A 21,976-nucleotide genomic window follows, 5' to 3' on the forward strand; every position below is an offset into this window, starting at 1 on the left:
AAGGAAACTATTGCCTTGGCTAGACCGTGGGCATGAAAATCAGATTCATTGTGACAGAGGGGGCAAGTTTCGGAGACTTCGACTCTAAGGGTTTTAAGAGCTTTTAATGTTGGTAAACAAGCTGAAAGCATTCGCCAGGTAAAATTCCTGACTCTTGGTGGGACTCGCATTTTCCAAACAAATTTCCAGTTTATGATCACTGAATTTTGCAATATGGCATTAGCATTTTGCAACTAGACCACGTATTTATCAAATCATTATCAGACATGTTTAATCATAATTAAAATTAAAAAATAAGCATTTAAATTATAAACCTAATTTATTATTTTAAAATAAAAGGCATACTTTCAAAATAAAAAAATTTAAAAATAAATAGATGCGATTAATTGTGCTTAAACACACTTAATTAAACACCTTAATTACGTTTAATTCAATCAAAATACAGTTTAACTGCTTTTTTCCGTTTTTCTTCGACGCGGGGCATTTTTTTCGAGCTTTAAGCTTAAACCCGCTTAAGCGGGCTTTTTAGAACACTGCATGGAACTACTAATGTTTGAACTTTGTGATCATGGATACAATCTTATCTAGTAATTTATAAGCGTCTTCCTCATCAGACGGGAATGGGGAAGCCCATTCCTGATACTGATGGAGACTGCCTGTGAAATCTGTAAAGAGTCCATCAACACCAATCGTGTGCATCCAATACTTGTATTCGTTATATGGGTCTTCACTGAAGTTGAAGTGCAGAAACTGGTTCTCGTTCCGGAATGTGTAAGGGTGCACCTGAATCAAAACACCATTTTAAGATGCTTCTGATTCTTGACATATTCGTTGAGATTGTAAGTAAAGTAACATAAACTAATATGAAATGTTTCGCACAAATGACACAATCTTTGAGTCTAGAGATGTCCATAAAGAATACCCGGTATTTGTTATGCTTGGATTGATTATTACTGGCAAAAACGAGTTTGTACCTGAAGATTATGAGTTTGTGCCCTGGCTACAAGATCGGTGGGCGTTTGCAGATAATTATCTGATGCTGTAACAAGGGTATCCTTCCAAGGTCCGATTCCCACAACATATTCTTTGATAAAGTCGAGATATTTATCTGAAGTGATCTCCCAAAATGACTGTCACAACATTAGCATTCGTGTCACATTTCTAGCATTAGATTAAGAATATATACAGATAACAAGAATCTTGAGTTGATGCAAGAAAGGATTTTGTCACGTGAGTGAAGACAATTTCACGAAGTAATGAATACAAAAACTAATCTGGCAACGTAGTAAGCATCATGTAATTCTCTGTGAACATGAAAAACTAGTGGATACCGCCATATTACAGTCAAGATGGCCAATCAAAAAGAAATTTTGCTCAAGGAGTTTTTCTGAAACTTTATAGCCTAAAATGGGATCAAATGATCATTAAAATTAAAACTCTTTGTATTTCATGCTTTGGCTTTTGGAAAGAATTTGTGCACAGCTTAAATAATAGCCAAAATTCTACCCCAAAAAGCACATGTTAATATCTGGCCAGATGTAAAAAAGGATGAAGTGAAAAGTATAGACTATAGACCTGATTTGTATCCTGAGTAGGCATCGTCGTATCATCAATAAGAAAAATCTTGGGCACGTCAGTCAGGTTGGATATATAGGTAAGAGACGTGGGTGCAAACGACTGAATAAAAACAGGTTGTTTCAACCATTGCTTTGACAAATAGGATCCCTTATATCCGTACTTCTCGAGTGTCTCGACAAATTTATCCTCAAATTTCTTTCCACCTGACCATCTCACCTGCCCAAACAAGTATTGTAAACACCGGACGAGTTTTTTAAGACAAATAAGTCGCCAGTTTATCATTCAAATCTGTTTCTCGAAATAAGATAGGTTGTAGTAAGAAGAAAAGAAGGAACTTACATGTTGATTGATAAATACAGGATTTTTTATCTCTGGATATATTCCAACAACTCGTGGTGCATCAAGAGCGATTGAAATAAACTCTTCAAAAGTGATTATAGGAAATTTACCTGCAAAGTGATATGAAACAAATTGCAGGTGTTCGGATTTCTGTTTCGGACATAATGTGTTTCATATTTATTTTCATATAATTGTACTACATCTTCAGGACTAACCATTATACTGCTGATCCCGAAAATGATATCTCTGCTTCACTCGCAACGATTTTAACTCTTCTATGGTGAAATCAACTGGACATCATAACAGCATATATAAAAATTTTGAACTACAAAAAATAAGCAAAAAATATTGTACTGTGACACAGATGAATTATGGCAAACATAGATCACATCTTAAAGTTCACCTCGATCAGATGCATGAAATGTGAAAGAAAAATATTTCCAGTTCTGATTGTGTTCTGACCTGTGAAATAGCCTGTAATATTGTCCCCTTGAACCTCATAAGTCCTCTTTCTATCATAGAATTCCTTGTGCATAGCTATATCAGTTATATCATCAAGGTTTACATCATGGAAGCATATAAGAACACCATCTTTCGAAGACAGGATATCAGACTCTATGAAATCAGCACCTTCTTCAATAGCTCGCTGCAAGTTAGTTTATCACATATATATCAAATATGACAGTAGCATGCAGAAAATATAGCTCACCAATCCAACATTGATAAAAAATTTGCATTAGGATTGGCCTGTTGTGAGTGAACAATATTAACTTTGAACTGACCATATTCAAGTCTCTGTACTAGTTCAAAAGGTATTAACTACTACTGAGCCATGATATCGAGAATGATGCATTTGAGATCATGATGTTAATTTCATGGAAGTAACTGAATTAATTAATTACTGACAACGAGAAGGAACTTCAGTAAGACAGGTTGGACAACAATAATAAGCACATATATATATATATATACATATATATATATGTATATATATATATATGTGGAAGGTACAGGAAAATATACCATGTAAGCAGCAGCTGTTTCTTCGGGAATTTCTCCATTCGAACCACGATGTGCAATGTTGTATGGACGAAATGTTTGAAGTGGCTGTCTGTTTCTGTCATTTCTTCTGCTGGGAAGAGGGTAAAGAGCTCTTGCCGAGCACCCAACAATCAATAGAAGAAAAAAGAAAGGGGCATGACCTGCAAAGCGATGCAGGACATACAAAACTGAGCACTGGGAAATAGGTACGTGGTGCCAATTTTTCTTTTTTTTGTAGTATTGAAAGGAAAATTTTACATAGTATCAGCTTGAAGCACACAATTGTAATATAATAATTCTTAGAACATGAAACAAAATTACCAACTGATAGAGACAAGCATTTTACAGAATTAAACAACACAACACAGAATTTTAGTTAAATTAAAATAAAGAGATTAGCAAATTCCTACTATGTAACGTTGTGTAAGAGTAAACCACATCAACAATAGCCATCAGATAAGCTAATTTGAGCACTTAAAATCTTTTCAGACTATGTTGTCCTTCTGAGGCTGTTTCTTCCATAAACACAACAAATATGCACCAGCTTGAAGTTTGCCACTCAAACTTAACAAGCATAAGCAAAAATTCATGTCACCGACTACAAAGCTCAAGACTTTTAACATCCAAACCGACTGTCATCAACGAAATCTGAGTACAAAATACCAAAAATCATATTGATTTGATCGAATGCTTGATGCCCCTGTAGCTCAAGTTGCTCCGATTGTATGAATCATCAAATACTATCTAATTTTCCAACAAATTTTTAAACAGAAAATGTTCAAACATAACTCAGTTCAGACATTGCTGACACAGAAGTAAACTTCATAAAAATCCCACAAAACCCAGCTGGCCAAAACTTCTAAAGTTCGATACATTCCAGAAAGCAGCAATATACGTAACAAAGCAGACTCGATATTTAATCATGCATTCTACCGAAATTAAAAAACAGAAGCAAACGCTATATCTTTAAACAAACTAAATCAGTAAATTATCGTCATAATCTCTCTGTACGATCACAAGAAACATTGAGCAAATTTCAAGAAATGCAGAAAATTGATACTCACAGAACGAACCCATTAAGCTCTGGTGCTGATCCCGTTTTCCTCCTCCCTCTTTGAATGCTCTTTAAATACAAATTTTGATCCAAATGGTTCCTTGTTTCTTCATTATATATCGTCGCGAATGCGGATTCTTTGCCTCGGATCTACATAAACTGTGCGAATATTCCAACCATCGGAGGAGAAAGCATGCGAGAGAGAAGGCCGTCTCAAAGGTTCTTGATTATTTTAGGAATTCAGGCCTTTAATTCTTCGACTATTTTGTGTTGGTTTGACTGCTGATGCCATAGAAGCGCACAATTTGGTGCATGTGTAATCCATCTCTCTTCAATATCATCCACCATTCATTTGTTCTCATTTTTCTTTAAAAAGATTCATTTGTTCTTATTAAATAATCGACAAAATATCAATTTTAATTTTGTATATATTATATGAAAAAAAAAATTAGTTTTTATTTTTGTTAAATTAATTATAATCTTGTAACTCTTACGTTTCACAATCAATTTCAATCTAACCAAAATTACGGAAATAAATTATTAATTTTTTAGAATATTGATAAACACATTTACATATCACGATATACGACAAAAACTTGTGTGAGACGGTCTCACGAATAGTAAGTATTACTTTTTATACTAAGATTATTATTTTTTATTGCGAATATCGATAAAATTGACCTGTATCACAGATAAATATTTGTGAGACGACTCACTCCACGATATACTCGTAATTATAAAATTTTAACAATCACTTATTTAATTATCATGAGAATAGATGACTAAAAATTTCATGTCTGGATACACATTGTCTAGATAAATTTGGGTCAACTTTTTAAGAGCATCTTCATTCTTTTTGGAATAATAATATTCATAATCTAACATTTCCCGAGTGATTAACGAGATGCTAGCCATAATATTACCCAATGATATTTATTAGATCTCGTAAAAAAAAAAAATTATGAACATCATATTTAAGAATAAATATGAATTGTTGAATGTATATTTGACAAAATATCTTTAGATAGGTTGAACCCAAAGCACATGAGAGCTCTAATCTCACGATAATCTTTGAAATCAGTCATCAAAATCTCAAGTGCTCTAACAATATCTTGATTCTCATTAGGAGCAAAGACCCTCAAGATTCATTAAAAACAGGCTTCCTACATTTACAATAATCGAAGATTAAGGTGTTTGCGATCGTTTTGATTGCACGGGACCGGTGATTTTTGACCAATATTGGTGTTGGCAATCAAGAAGAGATTACCTGCATCTCAAAAAACTTACTTCTTTGGTTGATCCAAATAACTCCCAAAAGGTACTCAGATACCAGGACATGTCCTGTTTGAGATGATGGTTTCTTTTTCTCCATGGCAATGGTGAACTAGTAAAACATTCAAGAAACAGCAATTGAGCTCCACAAACAAGATGGGAATATCTTATACTAACTCTTCACCCTCACATCGGTACGACGACCAAGAGGAAAGGGTGTAAAACAAGGAATTTAGAATAAATTTCAAGTGCATATACAAAAAAAGAAAATCCGAAGTTCTTCGTTGCAATTAAAATTTCATCGATGTAAAACTTGTTTCACAAACAGCTGGTCTAAAAAACATTGATTTAGAAAATGATTAATGGAAAGTGAAAGCAGAGCCAAAAAACGAGCCACCACACTGAAATAGCTAGGCACTTGGTATGCAGTTCATTTTCATATGGCCATCATATAACCATACTGGCGCATCAAGACAATGGAGCCAGCAAAGAGCCCAAATGCACGGAATAACTTCTGAAATGAGAGAAAAGAATGGGATAATGAGTTAAATAAAAAGAAGGCAACAGAAAGCATATAGCAGAGCGATTTAGAGTCGTAAATTTCGACCAACAATAAAAAAAAAATACTCACAAAAATAAGACTGGTGTTGAAATTTTTGGATCTAAGAAAGTGGTCGGCCGTATGCAAAGACAATGATCTCTACGAATTTCTTAAACACTAAATCTTCCAACGAACCAATGAAACAACAAAAATAAGGTTATCCAACAAACTGCAAATCCTTTGCACAAAAAGATAACGGAACAGGTTGTAAAGTTGGTATATTAAATTGCAATCCGAATTGAGAGAGCGAAAAACATCGTAAAATTTGCCATTCCTTGTACCAATCCATTTGGTATTCAACATTATTCCCCACCTTTACGATGGATTATATCATTATATTACCATCACAAATTCCTTGAGACAGGTGAAAATGGTGAAAACTAATTTTCATGGAATTTTCTTTCCAAGATTATTGGAAGATGTCAAGGCTTTGCTAACTCAGGATTATTGTGTAGAGATTGTTCATATTTATTGCGCGGGGAATCAAGCTGTGGATTGCCTCGCAAATTTTGCCATTAATAGTTGTCAATAAATTCTCTTTTTTCGATGCATTTCCTTCTAGTCTAGAGAATATTCTTCTCTGCGATCTCATTGAAATAGCTTATCCACAAATTTGCATGTTTTAGATTTCTTTGATATGTTCCTTTTCTGTATTTGGGTCGCTATACCCTGTTCTTCTAGCAAAAATTAGTCCTTACAATAGGATATCTTCACATTTCTTTCAAAATCGAAAAAACAAAAAAGTTTTCCCAGTCCAACATCCAAAAATAACCTATTGGAAAGATAGCAAACCCTGCACTAAAAGGGGATGAAAAATGTCTAAGCAGCAGTGAGCGCGGAAATCCATTCATATCTACTTCCACCATCCATATTCCCAGAGATCTAATTGATTTCATGATTTTGTAGGAGTAAAAACAAGCAATCAATATACACTCCACTGGTTTCGAAAAAAACTGAAAAATGTTTTCCCTGTCAATTCAAACAACCAGAACGACTCATCGAATCTCAAAAAATGCTAAACAATAATTACTTTTATTCCATAAAACCAACTATCAGATGTAAAAAGCTCAGCTGCAAAACATACAAGGAAAAAGTTCCTCATCCCAGTGATCACAAATAAAACTCAACCTATCGGCAAATAAATTCACGTTAATACCAATTTTATCTCCAAAAATAAAGAAAAATTTAAACACCGAAAGAGATTAGAGAAGCAATAGAATAAGGTGATTCAAAAATACCATGTTGAGCTCCCATTTTTCAGGGTCATGGACTTGAGAGTGCCAAAAAGCTTTGATATTCTCCACCGATAACACTCCATCCGCCATCGGAACGCCTTCTTCCTCGCTTTTCTGCTACCCACGGCGGAGATAACTCGAGTCTGCGTTTTTTCAGGGCGTGTAGATGTTAGGGTTTTGGATCGGGGTTTTAGGGAGAGAAACCAGGAATAGAGGGGCCTATACATAATTATTGAATTTTTTTATGAAGATTGAAATAAATAATAAATCGGTTAATTAAATTGAACACACTTCGAACCCTAAACCTAGATCCTCTTTTTTTTCGACTCCAAAAACTTGTGGCTCGATTTCCATTATGTTCTTATAAATGAAAGGCCGAAAACAAAATCGAAATCGGAATCGGAATCGAGAATTAATTTTAAGTTTAAGTTTAAGAGTAAGCAGTGGCGTAGTCAAAAATATTTTTTCCGGTGGACAGATTATTTTTAAATATTAATTTGAACTTCATATAATAGAAATAAAAAAGAAGTTAAAGGAACATACTGAATTCTTATTTAAGTCGAATTTTGCGATTTTTCAATGTATCAAACTTGTTTATGATAAATTATGGTTTGTTTCAACCTACCCGTGCAGGCAATGCCTGCACGGGCAATGAACGGCCCGGATCACTCCATATGAGTGATCCGGGCCCACCTCCCTGTAAAAAAAAAATAATAATTGGCTCGAAAAAATTCGAGCCGTTGGATCGACCCCTGCAGGCAGTGCCCGCAGGGGTAGGGTCGACCGAACCATAAATTATGTATAAATACCCAGAGCAATATCCCTCTCTATATAAACAACCATGGTATTGGCCAAAATGTCATTTTCCATTTTATAATGAAGTGGCGTCTTAACGAGTTTCATCCCTGAAAAAGCTCGTTCTGTAGTTGTTGTAGAAACTGGAAGAGTCAAAACCAATCGAACCAAGCTATCAATCAAATGATAGATAATCGACTTCGTTGTTCTGGCCAATGTTTGGCACAAATGATGCAAAGAATCAAGATTTTGAAACTGCGGATGACGCGGTACATCAAACTTATAATGATCTAATTCTCTCATCAAATCTTCTATTTCTTCTTGACTGAAATCATGGTAGTAGAACTTATCAACAAGAGAATAAATGTCACATAGAGAAAATGATCTGAATCCACCAACGGGACTCAAAGCATTACTAAGAGTAAGAAGTTCCATTGTGCTCTATGAAAATCTCTCGTTCAATTCCATCAACTGAAAATCTATTACTGCGTTGAATATTTCAAAATGATAGTGATCATGGACTGTTTTATTATTTTTCAGCTGACAAGAACGTTTTGTACCTCGCGTGTAGCAATCATCAAAGTCTGGTACCTCAATATCATTACTTTCACAAAACTTAATCACACTCCAAAGAAATTCTTCCCATCTACCATCTCAGATCTGCTGAAGATTTATTCTAGTCGTAGAAACCAAATTCATAGCATTCAAAATATCTATGTCATTCTTCTGTAATGTCTGACACAACTTTTCTGATATTCCCAAAACTTCATGCATAAAAAACAACACAAATACAAAGTCAAATGATTTTATATCCAAGCACAAACCTTTAGCCTCTCCTCGAATGTTACTATTGAGACCTTTGTCAACAAGATCTTGAAGAAGTATACTCACTGAACCAAACAAACCAATGAATCTCCTAACAGAGTTGAAATGTGAACTCCAACGAGTAGCTCCAGCTCGTATCAAAGAACAATCTTGATTAGCTCCAGTACCAGTGTCAATTTCTCCCGATTCTATCAAATCATTAATTTCATCTTTTCGGATAGATTTCAATTGAAAATGACGTTTAGCAAATGAACCAACAAAATTAATAGCTGAAGTTAATGTTGAAAATAAACGCCACACATCATGCACCTCTTTAGAAACTGCAACTAAAGCAAGTTGTAGTTTATGAGCAAAACAATGAATATAATAAGCATGTGGAGAATCTTTAAGAAATAATGCTTGGAATCCATTCCATTCCCCAAGCATGTTATTTGTGCCATCATAGCCTTGCTTCCTTAGATTTTCAATCAACAAATTGTACTAGTTGAATACATTGCATATCTATTTTTTTTAAAGTTAATGCACTTGTATTTTCAACGTGGACAACTTCAAAAAATCGTTCTTTAATGAACCCATCCCGATCAACATATCTTAAAATGATAGCCATTTGTTCTTTATTTGACTCATCAATTGCTTCATCAACTAGGATACAAAATTTGGTTTCTCCAATTTCTTCACGAATTTTATCTCTCACAATACCAGCAATAATTTTCAAAATCTCTCTTTGAATTTCTGCTGATGTGTACTTTGCATTTTTAGTTGCTTTTTCTAGAATACTACCAATTTCTGGATTCATTCTTCCCAACAAATTGATCAATTCTATATAATTTTCATGGTTTTTAGAGTCAACTGATTCATCATGACCCCTAAAAGCACAACCTTGCATAGCAAGAAACTTCACACTTTCTATGGACACCTTTAAGAGCAAACGGTTTCGCTCAATTTGCTCAAAATATTGTATTTCTAATCTTCTATCAATATGTCGATCAAGATTTTTCAAGTCTCCCCCATTTTCTCATAGCAAAGTTATGTCTTGAATTCTCATATCCTTCATGTCTCTTGAATGGACAATTTTTACAATTAACTCTTTTCCAATGTTTAAATCCCTTGACAGTGAATGTGTCAAATTGTGCTGAATTAGTGTCAAAGACATAACAAGGGAAACAAAATGCACTTTGCTTCTCAATAGAAAATTCAAGTCATGGATATTTCTGAAACCGAGAAGATTGAAATCTACGATTTTGACCTTCACATTCAGCAAAAGGATAATCATATATAGGCTGAATCGGCCCTTTATCAATATATGCTCTTTTTACCCATTTTTTAGTTCAATGGGATACTGCAATATTGGGATGCGAATTCCTGGATCAGAAACACATTGCAAAGTGATACTCGGAAGTGGTTCATTAAGAGTCTCATTTTCAAGTCTTGGTTTTTTTGTTGACGCTGGTTCTGAAATAAAAGGAGATGCGTTATTTGGCCCATTTAAATCACTTGTTGACGCTCATTCGTCATTTTTCTTTTTGAAGAAATCAAAGATTTTTTGATTCTTCATCGCAATATTTCACATGTAAATTATAATCAAAATGAAATTTATAAGTTATAATTCGATTTAAATTGTAAATTATGTATTTTTTTTAATCATAAAAGTTTAATCTTAAATTTCAGCATAATTCAAATATAAGAAAACAACTTAAATCACGTAGATTGTTAATATAACTTCACAAATTTTTCTTCATTTGAACAAAAAAAAAAAGATACTAATTTCAGTGTTTACACATTTTCAACCTTAAATATTAGAAATCCTAAAATCCTAAACAGTAGGTTTCCCATTTGATAGAGCCTACAGAAAGGTCTCTCACTCTCAATTAATCTTGGACTGACACATGTCTAAAGATTTGAACAGTCACCAACATAAGAAATTAAGCTCGCTTCATTGATACATATAAAAAATTTAAATTATGTAATTTAAAACTAATTAAAACAAGAGCAAGTTCTAATATATATTCTATTTAAATATCAACTGAGCAAAACTCTTCATACAAAAAACTTGCATTTAAGAGGTCTTTCAAAGACACATCAAAATCGAGTCGTGCCGATAGAGAAAAACCCACTTGCTGCAAAAGTTGAAGAAGCAATCATTATATTAACATAATATTTACAAATCATAATATATATCATTGATATAAATAAAATTGAAATAAAAATCTAGAAGAAATTTTGTTTCTTCAATTTTTTCCGAAGCTTTCTCGTTTTTCAACTGAACGACTGGTTTTTTTCCCCAATAATGGTTTACAATATACACCTAATAACCATTTGAATCTACACGTTTAACTACCCATTTAAATTGGGTTTTAAACATTAATTGGACTTTAAAATTCAATCCATTTTTTTTTGTTTTTTGTGAATTATGCTTAAACATGTATACCTAGGCCTAAAATATAAAAAATATCTGCTGGGCTTGTGCCCAGCTTTGCCCACATTTTTCTACGCCCGTGAGAGTAGGTCTAATGTGATATGATCTCACAAATTTTAAATAATATTTTTCTATGAGTCGAGTCGGATCAGAATTCAAATTTACAAACACCAAAATTGCAAGACAATTATATGATAATCTTCAAAAATAATTAAAAATATGAAGAAAAAAATTTGTAGAACTGGAGAGAAAAATCACAGTCCCCAAATCAAATGGTGCCATCTGAAAATTACTAACAATATGAATATGATATTGTAGGGAACTATGGTGCATAACTTGATTTTATCAATGTTATTCAACAATTTGAGCAACTTTTAAAGTATAACAAAAGTTATCTTATATACAATCCAATCGTGTAGCAAATAAATTCTAGTAATCCAAATGTAAACTCGAATATTGAGTTGATAATGAAAAAAGAAAATTTAGTCACCGAGTTGCAAGAAGCACCAAATTCAGACAGACTTAATTTTCTGCTTCTAGAATTTGATCATCTAACAAGTAATCCAAATGACACTAATTACTAAAATATGTTTTCACTTTATTTATTGTGGTATTTACATATATTTTTTTAGTCAAAAAATGTTATTATGCACATATATCATTGGCATCATCAAGAAGGTTCGATCATTAAACAATTTTCAAAAAAATAAGGCATCGTTGTTCATTGGAGAGAAGTAGTTTGTTCAATACTTTGTAAGTTTATGAAAATAATTATATATACATCTCATTTTGAAACTATATACTTCATACGTGGATATCTTAAATAGGTTGGAGATCATGAAAATCTATTTATGGGATGATATATCGTTGACCGAAGGGTAACTACTTCAACATATTCCAGACCAAAATCCGGTGATTGCTTTTTGCAATTTAAAAATTAATATGTACCAAGGTAGTATTTTCAAATTCACATGAATCATCTAATTTGACAGTAAATGTCCAAATTTTTTTTTTAAACTAATAATAAGGAGTACAATTGAAGTCTACATCAAGGTCAATCCATTTATTCCATCATATCATGAGACTGAAAATATAAACTCGTGATACAAATATAACACGTGTGTGTATGTATGTATATTGTCTTTCCAAATTGAATTCTAGAATCATTCAAGTGTAACAACTTTGATATACAATTATCTATATTACTCGTGACTTTGAATGTCATCAATCACGTTTGATATAACTCTTCTTTGTCGTTTTGTTATATCTCCTAATTGAATAATCTTTCGTATTCTTTGTTTTCAATTTATTTTCTCAAATAGCGTTGCTAAGTTGTCTTATTTGAATGTGAAATTTGTGACATCTTTTATGTATTTCTATTCTATGTCTTTTTGTATTACTTTTTAGAGTTATGTTATAACTTTTGATTGACTTATTTATTCTATCCACTATGAACTTTTACATGTTGAAGAGAAATAAATGAACTTTGGATTAAAAAAAATGATAAAAGAATCAAAACAAATCTTCATACGACAGTTGATGGCTGAAAAGAAATATTTAGAAAAGGTAATTATGTTTTAAACCAAAACATATATCATTAAAGATAACTATATTGTATATTTCTTTATAACTTTGAGATGACATGAGATAATATAATCAGAATTAAATTTGTTCACTCTTGTAACATTACACTTTAGAACAAGTATTATTACATCAAAACAAGCATTAAGGAGACTGAAAATAAATCAACCCCATGGTACGAGACATGTTGTAATTGTTTCAAATATATTACCAAAACTACCAAGAGTTTGATTGCACATATTGTGTGAAGCTGAATATCGATATCATCTCAAGGTATTTCAACTATAATTAACTTTACATGCTTAAAAACATTTAATTAATGTGTATACTTTCTTACAATTAATTTTTCAGATACCAGATAACAATGGTGATCCAAGATGAAAATGAAATAGCTAGGGTGTCGTTGTTCGAAAAGGTCGTTGAGACATTTATTGTTTGCTCCATCAAAAAATATATTGGTGTGCATACTAAGGTGAATTAAAACATTTATTTGAATAACATTATAATAATCTAATATATATTGCCAAATAACTACAAATTTTATATTGCAGAAAATGGTAATGTGAAACATGTAATCATACTTGATCAACGAAGCAAAGAATATTACAAATTTCTTTTCAAGTTAGACAAGTCTGTCTCAACCACAAGAACGAACGCAGAGGGTGCAAAAGAAAGAGCAAAACAAATACAATATGAAGATAAGAAGACAACAAGCACAAAAGAAATGACAAAGCCATAGAAAAAGAAACAAGATCTATCATGTTTCAAAGGAGAAAATCATACAAATTCAAGATGATGAAAAAATTGTTGATTTCAATAAAAAGATAGAAAACTTAAACAAAACAGCATATAAAGATGACTCAAAAATTGAATATTAAACGAGAAAAGATTTGATAATATTTTTTATATTATAATTTTCAATAGAAATTCACGATTTTACTCAATATAAGTGTTTTATGTCCACTTACTCCTTATACATTATGTCATTCGACGTTTATTCACCATGTACGACGTACGTGTTACTTGGTACAGAATAAATATACTAGAACAATTCATTTTCAATCAATGAAGCTTCAATTTCTCATCGACAAAGAAGCTTTTTAAATGAAAATTAATAGAATACCACTCAAAATTTAATTGTGACTTTAGATTTTTTTGCTTAAAAGTACAAAAACAAACTGTTTAAATTAGTGCGTGCACCTAAACATTATAACTGCTTATAATTTTCAAAAAAAAAAAAAAAACAGAGAGAGAGAAACTCAGAAAACGGAGTTCCATATTATTACTTGGATATTAAATCTAGTCGTAAATAACAATTCTTCAGCAAAAATACTGCTTTCTTGCACCACGAAAAGATAATCGGAAACCTTGAATTCAAAACAATCTTTGCTTACTAAATAAGTTGTATCCCGGGAGGTTTGAAGTAAACATAAAACCAATATTCTCGGAAAAAGACCACACACATGGAAAAGGCATCCTAATCTTGTGTAGCAGCACCCTGGTTTAGCTCTGCAAATCTCATGCCAACACGCATAGAGTGTTTCAGGAACTTCTCGGCACATCTGCGAACACAAGTTTCCTCTTGCTTGTCAAGAGTTTTGCGACGAAAAGTGTCAACACAGTCGGTGAAACATCTCTCCACCAATGCGTTATACATCCTTAAACTGCAGAATAAACACATGAAAATATTAATTTTTCACCCCCATTTCAAATATATATTGTGTTTTTTTATGTAAACCAACCATTCAAATTCTTGGGTCGGATGCAATAATTCGGTCCATAAACACAGAAAATATACAATACTTCTCATAAAACAAGAATCCATGATGGGACACTTTGGTCTACATATGAAAAAAACGAAACTCAGTTTCTGAACTGTACCAATGTGTAAAAAATCTAAACAAAAAAACAAGACTCCGTGTTGGATGCTATTCCAGAGAGAGAAAACAAAAGAAAAAACAATCTAATTCAGGAAAATTCATAATGAAATAGTACTGCTAACAGACAAGACAAGTACATATAGGAACACAATACATAGAGGAGAAAACAAACAGACACACTTTCAAGTATTAGTTATGCACATAATACAAAACACTTAGGATATCAAGTTCCCCATAGAATTATTACAAGATAAGTACTAGCAAGAATTATGACACTTCAAGCAAGAAGCATACAAGCTTTCTTTTTTTTTTTTTTTGAACAACAGAGCACTGAGCATACAAGCTTTAAAGTCACTCAAACACCAAAAGACAGAAAATACATTGGTGATTATATCCACAAAAGAATGCAAGTTGAGTAAAAAGTATAGTTTTAGGAAGCCCGCCATGCAATTGGGAGTTAAGGCACATCCGCGCATAGCCATACTTACAGAAAGAGATAGACAGGGGGACAGTAACATACCTCTGGACCATGAAACCCCAGCCACACAAAATTACTCTAGTGAAGCTCGAAAGAAAGGTTAAGCAAAACTCAGATATAGAAAATAATGCCAAATTACTACAGAAAGATTTCGACAATTTTAAATAAGCAACAGCCAACAAGTATGTACACAAACATTCTTAGTTCAATCATCTATCTTAAATATAAGAGATGGAGTATTAATTTGATAGAGATCAAAGGGAGGAACACAAAATTAAACATCAGCGCACCGTTTAGCGCGAGGGACACGATTACACATCCTCGTTTAATCTAAACCTAGAGTTTAGCTCAAGAATTACAACAATTGGAGTTAAAAATGATTATATCTTTCAATTTATTATCCATTTATCGTAACTCCTTCATTATTAAGATGACAATATTATTGATTATCCTCATAGTATTATGACACATTATCTCACACTCCCAGAAGAATAATCACATTCAATAAGAAGGAAAATTAAATGTTGACAGTAAGCCTAAGGCAAAGAGTACAACAAATTTGCATCTTAGATAAAAATAAAAAACTTCGAACGGAAATAGCAAATAATTTTAGACACATCCTCACAAAATAAAGCTGTAGCTATCTTCAATTCATCATCAGAACAGGAGAAAATCCGAAACTTACAACAAAAACCCCAAAATTCTGCCTCGGACAAATTAGGTTAGCTGGTGCATACCTGTCGCGGATTTGGAGCTGGTCGATCATGGCCGTCATTCGGAGCTTATCTTCCTCCGGAAGAGCGTCCAAATCTCCAAGCATGCTCTTGTCCATTTCGGTGACTTCGGGAGAGTGCAAACTGCGATGCACGAAGTATAACTCTGTTGTGCAGGGATCGATGTTCTCTAAAACCCTAACTTGGGACTCGGGAGGAAGATCAAGGCAGTTTACTTCACCATGTTTTAGGGATAGAATGAACGGACACGATTTGTAACATCGGGCGGCTCAAAATAACTCAAGACTTGGAGAACAATTAATTCACACTGAATGACGACTTTAGTTTCTTCGATTTTTCCGGATTTGGGATCGGGTTTGAGGACTTTAAAAATCTTCGAAATATTTCAAGACGGATATTAGGTTATTATCCACGTTGTCGAACTCGTTCCGAAAATAATATTAATAATAATATTATATTAATATTTTCACTAATAATAATAGATAATAATAAGTTTTGATTTGAAAAAGTTTTCGAACCCGTCTTCGTCATGTCCAATTAATATTTTTGAAATAAAGATGGAGGACGGAGATGAGAATTTGACCCAGCAGTTCCCCGAATACGAAAAACGAGGATCAGGATGAGAATGAAATTCAGGGATGGAGATGGCAAATCTGCTCCCGCCACGATCCATTATCATCCCCTACACACTTGTATATGCACTTTTGGTACGACACGTTCACCGTTTAGATGACACCCGTATATAAAATGTGATGAAATATATCAAATATACAAAAAGTATAAATATACTATATATATATATATATATATATATATTTAAAAAATCGAAATAAATTTTCTTAAGCTTCATTATTTTTGAGCAAACTAGTTTACTTTCTCTGATGTCACGTTTCTAACACCAATATTTTAAACTTGAGAATTAATTATAACAATCATTTATTCCGCTAAACAAAAGAAAATAAATTATTTTATTTTTATCATAAAAAAAATTAATCGCTAATTATTTTAAAATATTACACGCATAAAAAAATATTCATTATAAAATAAAATAATATATTAAAATGGTATATATTATATACAATATATTTTTTGATGTAGCATGAAACTAAATTAACGAATATGATAATTTTCTGGTTTTTTCAATATTTAATATTTTAATTAAATAGAGGATATTAATTAATGTAACTGTGATTAATTGGTTGGTTTTTGTTTCTGAGAGATGAAATTGCGATGTATAAAAGTGCAAGGGTGAGAATGAAATTATTCGAAATGCAAGGGTGAAAGTGAGATTAATTTACCCAATTTTTGGGCCAAATCTCTACCGGGGCCTGTTAAAATTTTTAAATAAAATTTATCCCGATAAGAATTGGGTCCAATTAATAACAAATGTTTATTTATTTATTTTTCGATTGTCTCAGATATATAATTTATTTTTTTTATATTTAATAATAATTTATATTTTATTAATATATTTTTATTAAATAAATCTTACAAAACGTACAACGACTTTTTGAATGCATTATATATGGATAAAATATGAAATTTGTCGGTGCATACAAAATTATATGACAAAAACTTGTGTGAGGCGGTCTCATGGGTCGTATTTTGTGATACATATCTCTTATTTGTGTCATCCATAAAAAAAATATTACTTTTTATGATAATAGTATTACTTTTTATTGTGAATATCGGTAGGATTGACCCGTCTCACATATAAAGATTCATGAGGCCATCTCACAAAAAACCTACTCAAATTATATATTTGTGACGGATAGAGCAGATAATAGAACTTGTAATATTTTCCTTGTATTTTCATTTATAATTTATTTATTTATATGTTCCACAAATGTTTGAATAATTTGACTCAAATTTATATATTTTTTAATTTATATGGTCTGCCAATATTTTACTTAAATTTTAATTTATTTGTTCTGACAATGTTTGAATTATTGGTAGCATATTTTTGTCATTGGCCATTAATTGCACTTTTGGCCACCTCGCCAGAGGTATGCAAGAAATAACCGTCTGCAAAGAAAATGACTTATCAAACAATAATTTTTTCTTCCCATCCTAGGGTTTTAAATCTTTCTCCCAATTCTAAATTTTCAATACGAAATTTTTTTATTGAATTTTATTAAATTTTTTTGTGATCTGAATAATTTTTTGCGTTGTGGCGCCGATTTTGTATTAATCCTGGTGAAAAATTATTAGAGTTATCAAAAATTATAATATATGTGACTAGAACTGAAATTTGACAATATTTATTATCAAAAACGAAAAAAAGCAAATATATTGAACTAACATTGTAATTTTCTCAGTTGAGAGTTAATAACATTTATATAATATAATCGAAATAATCGCTTTAAATTGAATTTTTTCATGACTCATATTACACAAAAACTCATGTGAGACCGTCACATCACTCAATTTTGTTAGACATATCTCTTATCCAATCCGATTCATGAAAATATTATTTTTATGTCAAAAAATATAAATATACTTACTGTTTTAGGTGTGCTTATTATTTCATTATTTGTCGTCGTTGCGAAATTGTCTTGTCATATATATCTTATCGCCTTAGCTTGGACTAATTACTTTTTCAAAATATTAAATGATTATTCTAATATATTAGAAAATATGAAATATTTTTGGGAAAAAAATGTCAAAATCAGATTAAAATATTAATCAATTATATATATATATATATATATATATAAACAAGGAAGTCCCAAAAATGCATGGTATTCTCTCACCCATCTAAACACATGGTAAAGATGATGGCACGAGCACATAATGGGATAATATCTGAGTTAGTGAAGTAAGTAAGTGTTTGTTCAATGATCATGGATTCGATTTCTCTTATCTACGTTTTTTTCGAACAGTTTGTCGCACATGACTTGTCTAATGCGATTTACCTGATTAGCATGGTTTGCTTGCTATAACGTTAGTACCGGAGTTTACCCGATGTATACAAAAAATAGCCAAAATGAGTTACATCATCATCCAAATAAATGATGGCACGATGACTGGTGAGGAGTGATTGACAACAAAAAAAAATAAAAATAAATTTGAGGTGATATATTACTAAATTTACGCATTTTTAATAATTAATTAATATAATATTCCCATTTCTTTGCTCAACTTGCATGCATGTTGTTGGGAATTAATATGCTTTATTAATATTTGAGTTCGACTAAAAATTTATTTTGTTTAATCTAATCTTCCTTTTATACACTATGGGAAATAAATATGGTTTTGTCCTTTTACTTTTTGTTACAAAACAAAGTTTTTGAAAGAAAATTCTTTTAAGTCTTTGAAAATATTTTTTTCACAATGTGAGACCATTTTACAGAAAGATTTCATAACGGATCTTTTATTCGACCAGACATGAAAATCTATTTTATGTTAAAAATATTACTTTTCATTGTATGTATGGACCAGATTGACTCGTCTCTCGGATATTGATATATGAGACCTTTACAAACGACATATTCTTTTTTTAATGAAATCAGGGAGTGAAATAATATGGTGGAAATTTGAGTCGCATGGCCATGAAAATTTTCCATTTGAGATATGATTGATTAATCTCGGTTCTTAACCGGGTCGGTTTATAAGTATTAGCCCGATTAGGGTTATAACCTGGTGAGTTTTCTCGTATCTGTAATTTGATCAGCTTATTTACCCGACCATGTGAAGGGTATGTTTGGACAGTGAATTTATCCAATAAAGGATTTTATGTGTGTGCACACGCGTATATACAAAAAAAATAGTGAAACGGTTTTTAAAAAATATAATTGACTATTTAATTTAAGCATATATAAAATTTTATGAAATGAAATGTGTGTGTGTATATATATTTGATGACGATGAAATCCAGTCGCTATCTTTTGGTGTGCACTTTGAAAACCACAGGATTACTTATAATATATTTCGAGAAAGTGGGATGGATGTGGCGTCCATTAATCATATGTACGTAATTGTGTATTTAAACAAATTTGCAATACGTACGGCGACATACTTTCAATCGAGGAACAACAACTCTTTTTCCATTAATCCCCGATCTTGTTACACATCGAATATTAAAACTTATGACGTAAAGTAGCTTATAAACTAGGGGTGAGAATAAATACCGAAATACCGAAAAACCGTACCGAAAAAATACCGAACTTACCGAAAAAATCGGTATACCGAACATATACCGTACCGAAATTTTCGGTATCGGTATCGGTATGAAATATTTTTTTTTTCGGTATTTACCGAAATACCGAAAATAATTTTTTATTATTATTTTTTTAAAATTTAAGTCCGGTATACCGAAAAAATGTCGGTATACCGACAAAATTTTCGGTGTCGGTACGGTACCGGTATGAAATTTTTCCATACCGAAAATTCGGTATACCGAATTTTCGGTATCGATATCGGTATGGAAAAATTCCATACCGATATTTTCGGTACGGTATACCGTACCGTACCCACCCCTATTATAAACCCTCACTCACAAGGCAAAATTTTTTAAGACGCAACACCTCTTGAGACGTTTATAACCTAACATAACGAGAAATATTGTCAAAATAAACTTAATTAACTCAAATTTTTTTTTTTAAATTTAAAGAGACGGGTACGTGCTACATGTCGACGCCCCAACCCACCAAAATTTAAAATAATAATACATTAAAGTATAAATATTTTTTTTTTTGGGAAAAAATTGGATATATACAAGTTGGTTGATGCAATCTCAGTGCAAAATTTATGTGTGGTCCTGTCTGAGTACTAAGTGCAGAAGCTTTAAAGAACCTAAAAATGGTCCATCGTCTATATATGAACTAGATACTACTATTATCTCATCCAGCTAACCATCGAACCTCCAAAAGCATTCACCACAATTATTATATATAATTTAATATGGATTTTTTAAAAAATTTATTTTATAACTCTTAATTAATCTTAATTTAGGGGAAAAAGAATTCAGTCATGTAACTTGCGTGTAGAGTTGTCAAGATATGCTAGGTTCGTCGGGTTGGTCGTCCCGCCCCATCAAATAGATGGGTTTGGTTGGAAATTTCTTAGCTCGCCCAAATGTCAGACCGGCCCATCCACAAAATTGTGGGTCTTGGTGGGTTGTGAGACAATCTGTTCCAATCCGCCAAATATAACTAAAAATAGGCGGTTTGCCTTGTCCTTTCAATAGATGGGTTGGGTTGACAATATCTCAACCTCTCAAATGACGGAAATGGTTGGTTGAGATATTGTGGACCAAACTGTTTTGACAACTCTATTTGCGTGTTTTTCCATTTTCAGTTCAGTTATCGGTCTAATTTAAAGTCTTAATATGCTAATTTGTGTTTTTTTTTTCAATTTTAGTTCTTTTCATCAGAATGCTGACGTGACTCTGGAAGATAATATTGTGTCACCGACATTGTTGACGTGACTAACATTAAAAAAATGAAAGTTATTAGACTAAGACCGTGAATTAACCGATTACATAACCAAAATTATGATTTTTCCATGGATTTTAGTATGTGTATTTCTTGTATGCATTAAGGCTTATAATGTTTATTTTGTATTACATTGTTTGACTAGTGAATAGTTTTTTGTGTCTTTATTTTTTTATTAAGGTTAATAATGTTTATTTTCTTTTATTTTTTGACAAAAATTTGTGTGAGACGATCTCAGGGATTGTATTTTGTGAGATAGATCTCTTATTTGGGTCATCCACGAAAAGTATTACTTATTATACTAAGAGCATTACTTGTTATTGTGAATATCGGTAGGGTTGACCCGTCTCACAGATAAAGATTCGTGATACCGTTACACAAGAAACCTACTCTTATTTTCTGAAAGGTGATAATTTTGTTGATTTGAGCATTTAATTTTAATGAAACCGCCATTCTCACTTAAGAAACAAATGTTTTAAAAATTACTAGAAAACTAATTAGGTGAAGAAACAATATTTACATAACATATACATATTCTGATATTCATTTATTTATTTAGATATACATAATTATGCCAAAAATTTTTTAATAAATTAATTTCCAAAAGGGAACCTTCGCTCTATATTTAAGTAGGCATGCATACTTGAATCAATGCATGCTATGAAATTTGCCGATAAAGGTATTTAAATGAGAATAAAGCACTCAACTTTTT

At 31.9% G+C, this 21,976-nt stretch overlaps 4 protein-coding genes and 1 long non-coding RNA gene across 6 annotated transcripts; all 5 read right to left on the minus strand.

Moving 5' to 3' along the window:
* Nucleotides 1-426: 426 nt before the first annotated feature.
* LOC142521159 (glycerophosphodiester phosphodiesterase GDPD6-like) lies at nucleotides 427-4,374 on the minus strand. 2 transcript variants are annotated; one of them, XM_075624384.1, is made up of 8 exons: nucleotides 4,032-4,374; nucleotides 2,941-3,119; nucleotides 2,380-2,563; nucleotides 2,133-2,207; nucleotides 1,918-2,027; nucleotides 1,576-1,794; nucleotides 975-1,130; nucleotides 427-783 (listed from the first exon to the last, which is right to left on the minus strand). In XM_075624384.1, the coding sequence occupies exons 1-8, from the start codon at nucleotides 4,033-4,035 to the stop codon at nucleotides 547-549; spliced, it is 1,164 nt and encodes a 387-aa protein (XP_075480499.1). In that variant the 5' UTR covers nucleotides 4,036-4,374; the 3' UTR covers nucleotides 427-546. The 2 variants fall into 2 exon arrangements, with proteins under 2 accessions (XP_075480499.1, XP_075480498.1); XM_075624383.1 differs by having other exon boundaries at nucleotides 429-783; nucleotides 4,023-4,372.
* Nucleotides 4,375-5,561: 1,187 nt separating this feature from the next.
* Nucleotides 5,562-7,411, minus strand: LOC142521304 (uncharacterized). The gene is made up of 2 exons (XR_012814124.1): nucleotides 7,124-7,411; nucleotides 5,562-5,798 (listed from the first exon to the last, which is right to left on the minus strand). It is a non-coding gene; the product is annotated as an uncharacterized LOC142521304 (long non-coding RNA).
* A 504-nt stretch (nucleotides 7,412-7,915) lies between these two features.
* LOC142520407 (uncharacterized) lies at nucleotides 7,916-8,350 on the minus strand. Its single transcript, XM_075623392.1, has one exon. It carries the CDS (start codon nucleotides 8,348-8,350, stop codon nucleotides 7,916-7,918), a length of 435 nt encoding a protein of 144 aa, XP_075479507.1.
* A 219-nt stretch (nucleotides 8,351-8,569) lies between these two features.
* LOC142520409 (uncharacterized) lies at nucleotides 8,570-9,536 on the minus strand. Its single transcript, XM_075623393.1, has 2 exons — nucleotides 9,313-9,536; nucleotides 8,570-9,194 (listed from the first exon to the last, which is right to left on the minus strand). Exons 1-2 carry the CDS (start codon nucleotides 9,534-9,536, stop codon nucleotides 8,570-8,572), a joined length of 849 nt encoding a protein of 282 aa, XP_075479508.1.
* A 4,457-nt stretch (nucleotides 9,537-13,993) lies between these two features.
* LOC142521367 (mitochondrial import inner membrane translocase subunit Tim9) lies at nucleotides 13,994-16,076 on the minus strand. Its single transcript, XM_075624572.1, has 2 exons — nucleotides 15,833-16,076; nucleotides 13,994-14,401 (listed from the first exon to the last, which is right to left on the minus strand). The coding sequence occupies exons 1-2, from the start codon at nucleotides 15,925-15,927 to the stop codon at nucleotides 14,215-14,217; spliced, it is 282 nt and encodes a 93-aa protein (XP_075480687.1). The 5' UTR covers nucleotides 15,928-16,076; the 3' UTR covers nucleotides 13,994-14,214.
* Between the last annotated feature and the right edge of the window lie 5,900 nt (nucleotides 16,077-21,976).

The sequence above is a fragment of the Primulina tabacum genome, chromosome 12 (genome assembly GCF_025594145.1).
Source record: "Primulina tabacum isolate GXHZ01 chromosome 12, ASM2559414v2, whole genome shotgun sequence".
NCBI classification, from domain to species: Eukaryota; Viridiplantae; Streptophyta; class Magnoliopsida; order Lamiales; family Gesneriaceae; genus Primulina; species Primulina tabacum.